Here is a 3855-nt window from a genome sequence, read left to right on the forward strand (position 1 = left end):
AGGGAGCTGGATGGATGCACTGAAGTGAAAATATGGAAGGGTTATCTGGCTTTACATTAGACTGAAAATAGTTTGAATTAATAGCAATACAGCCCTTCCACTTAAGCCTTTGTTACTTGTGTATTTAGGTATACAGTCCAGCTAGCTACAAGATGGGGCTTTCAGAGAAAGATCTGGATAGATTTTCTATTCAGTAATCATTTAATTTTCTATGCTTTTGCCTGTTTGGATTCTTAGTGCTGATTAAAGCAAACTTTGCCAAACTGTATTATAATACTGTGCTGTGTGTGCAGCTGTGGGTGTATATCAGCAGTTTCTTTAGAAAAACAAAGTTCTTTAGAAAATACTAGTTTATACTGTATTAAAGTTAACAACTGAGTTTAACCTATGATGATGCTTTAGACAGAGATATAGTATTTACTCATTTTCTCTGAACAAAGCTAACTCGTGGCTCGGTAATTCAGCAGTTCTTCATTCTTGATCTCCTGTAGGCTTTGGAATTTTTAGTCAATGTCTGTTGAAAATTGTCCTTTGACTGTGTTTCATGTATCAGTACGAAAGGACTAGTATTCTGATTCTATTTTATTCATTATATTTCTTTGCTTTGCTTTTAGCAGATACTACCATATACCCTTTTTCTGCAACCTCTGCCTAACTCTTCTAGAGTAGCATTTCTTCGTATGACTAGTGTCACTGATGTCAGTGGGGCAACTCAAGAGAATAGATTTTACTTGGTGTGGATAACAGCTGCAGAAATAGTTCCTAAGTTCAGAATGTCTTCACAGCAAATACAGTTGGTAGTGGCTTGGGTTCTAAGGGCTTCTGTGTGCAAGTATGGTAAGGGGCTTTTGGCTTCTATCATTTATTGTCTTCCCCCTGTGAGGCAAAAGAAATAGGCCAGTGAAAATCATTCTGTGGCTGGAAACTGGACTATTTTGAAGATCGGCTACATTACTAAGCAGTTTATGGCAGGAAAGTCATGAAGACTATGAATGTCAGCACCATTCTTCTAGTCTCTCAACTGATGATGTATGTTGCCCATAGCTTTCTAGACATTTGCTGCATAATCTAATATTATATTAATAAAATATTGCTTACGTTTTATATATAAGCAGTTTGCACTCCTTCAATTGTAACCAGACTCTCTAAGTTATTTTTATGATTACAGAGAATGTTAGAACCTAAGTCACTTCCATGGAATCGGTTTATGAAGTGAAATTTCTGTAATTGTAAAATTACTGTCAAATCTGGTGGTGTAGATCTATCTGTATCTTGTATGTGCAGTAACCACTTGCTCCAAGCTTTTTATTTAACATACACAGCTTTGATTGGTTTTGTGAAAGGGCTTTGTTTACCTGTGACTGGTGTTCGTAGAGATTAATGCTTTACTTTTAATATTTGGCAGGCCAGAAGAATGTTTGAAGGAGAAATGGCAAGTTTGGAAGCCATCTTGAAAACACAGACGATAAAAGTGCCTAAACCCATCAAAGTTATAGACCTGCCTGGGGGCAATACACTGTTTGTGATGGAACATTTGGAAATGAGAGGCTTAAACAGGTAAAACACAGTATTATCTTTGCATCCTGTAATCGGAAATTTTGACTATTATGACGATTAAGTCACTTGTTTTCAGAGGGAAAACTTGTTTTAATTCTTTTTGAAGCAAGTCAAGGTATGTTTGGGAAGTTATACAGCAGAGAACTGTATAAAATACTTCACCTAGCAAATTGGTTGTACATCAGGAAGTGGGTGCGATTATTCTTTAGTTTTGGGGTTGTTTGGGGGTTTTTGTTTGTTTGGAGGGGTTTTTGTTTAGGTAATTAGAGATTTTTACAGTAAGGTGGGTTTTTTTATAGTAAGGAAAATGACCTACCTCATCACCCGTTTTGTGTACTTGCCTTTGATATAAGAACCAGTGTTTAATATTGCTTGTCATGAGTATGCAAAGGCACTTCCCCGAATGAATGAATCCTGATTTTAAACTCTCACCTTGCTTTTGATAGTTTCAAACTTTTGCCCCTTCTCTGTGGCAAACACTTGAGTAAATTAAAATGTCATGAATGTTTCCGTCTGATTCCATTAGGGAGGTGGGCATTACCAATTCCTCATCCCAGTCTCAGAATTTTTGCAGCCAGCTTAAAGTCTTATCCCTCATCCTGCTCATCTGCAGTTTGTTATTCACGAAGAGCCTTTGGTGAGCTCCAAGAGAAAGAGCAGAAATCCTGTTGTGTTTGGGCTGATTGAGATGAAAGGTGTGCAAATGCAACCTTTGGCATACAAATTTCAGGGATTAGCTATAATCAGTGTTAACAGGAACAAAAAGAAGGAATAACTCTGCATAAAATGACAGTGCCTTGAGAACAGGCAAAGATGTAGAAGGTTCAAGACACAAAAAGGAACATGCTTTTGTTAACATGGGAGACAACTGGCTGTAAGAGTTGTTTGTGATTACTGCAAGACTCTTCTGAACTGTGTAAAAGATAAGCTTTTATTAAAAACAGAAATAAGGCCAACCTGACTTTTCCATCTCCTACGTGTTTTAGAGAGGAGAAGCCAGAGGCAAAGATGTAAAGAGGATGAATCTTGTTTGGCTTTATTTCCCAAAGACAGTTTGGCAGGGGGGAGAAGCACAACATGTGCGTGGTTTTCTTACAGATATCTTACTGAAAGTTCATGTAGAAGTGATATTATGCAAAAATCAGAATTGATAGTTTCTCATTGTTACTAAATTTGATTGCTTCTCACTATCACTTTTAATAGTGTTGTCAGAAACAACGACACAGGTTCATTTTGTTCTATGTTAACACATAATCTTTATAGGAAGAGGAGGTGTTTATGACTAGAATATTTTGATAATGTACTTTTTAGAGGTGCAGAACTTACTTGAAAATAAGCAAATAAACTAACTCCTGGAATATAAAGAACTGGAGTCATTCCTGTGTCAGTATTGCTAAGAATACTTTTGTTTCTTAGACATTCAGCAAAGCTTGGAACACAACTGGCTGATCTCCACCTTCATAACCAGCAACTTGGAGATAAGCTGAAGAAAGAAGAGAGCACAGTTGGTACAGTACACAGATGTTTGCAAATTTAACCTAGTTAATAATAATGTACAAAATAGTTAAAATAGCTTTTGTTATTTCAGGATAAGTTCGTCTTCTTTCACTGAAGATATTATGAAAATAGATTTGGATGAAACACCCAGGCAGGGGGATGTCTTTTTTGCTTTTGTTTGCTCTGTTTGGATCTCTGTAAGCAAAACATTTATTCAATTTGGGACCCTTGGGATCCCAAACAACAGTTTTTGCAAGGACATGGTATCAGAGGAGATACACTACCTCAAGATACGATTATGAAGATTATAATACAGCTGCTTTACATCAAGCTTTAAACTTAAAAACCAACAGCAACAACCATTGTAACAAAATGAGTATTAAGGTGCAATTATTATTATTCTTAGTAGAAGCAGCATTGTACTCTTGCGTAGTATTTAAGGTCCATTTGCATTGTAGATACTTAGAATCTTGTCATTAGTTTTGGATTTTTGTCTTTGGTTTGAAAGGTAAAGGTCAAGGGCAAATGGAAGTCCAGTTTGTGGATCAATTTGGCTTTCATACAGTTACCTGCTGTGGCTATCTTCCACAGGTAGGTTGTACTTCATCAGACTGATAGAATTTTAAGTTTATCTTATTTTCCCTTCAGAGACACAAAGGGTCGAAATTATAATGGAAATTCATTTATCATAAGAAGAAAAAACATTGTTCAGCCTGCTAAGGAGAGTAGTGCTATGGACAGCACTTAGAGCTGCATTGGCCGTTCATAGCTCTTTGATTTCTTGATTTTTATCACTTTGAG

The 3855-nt window shown here is 36.5% G+C and overlaps 1 protein-coding gene across 1 annotated transcript in view; it reads left to right on the forward strand.

Annotated features, from left to right (window-relative positions):
• Positions 1–1409: 1409 nt before the first annotated feature.
• FN3KRP (fructosamine 3 kinase related protein) overlaps positions 1410–3855 on the forward strand; it is a 4119-nt gene continuing 1673 nt past the window's right edge. The window contains exons 1-3 of the mRNA XM_009888785.1: positions 1410–1557; positions 2974–3065; positions 3563–3645. Of these exons, the coding sequence (XP_009887087.1) occupies positions 1415–1557; positions 2974–3065; positions 3563–3645 (318 nt within the window). The 5' untranslated portion in view covers positions 1410–1414. The remainder of the gene's footprint in view (positions 1558–2973; positions 3066–3562; positions 3646–3855) is intronic.

This window comes from Charadrius vociferus, unplaced genomic scaffold (assembly GCF_000708025.1).
Source record: "Charadrius vociferus isolate BGI_N301 unplaced genomic scaffold, ASM70802v2 scaffold281, whole genome shotgun sequence".
Classification (NCBI taxonomy): domain Eukaryota; kingdom Metazoa; phylum Chordata; class Aves; order Charadriiformes; family Charadriidae; genus Charadrius; species Charadrius vociferus.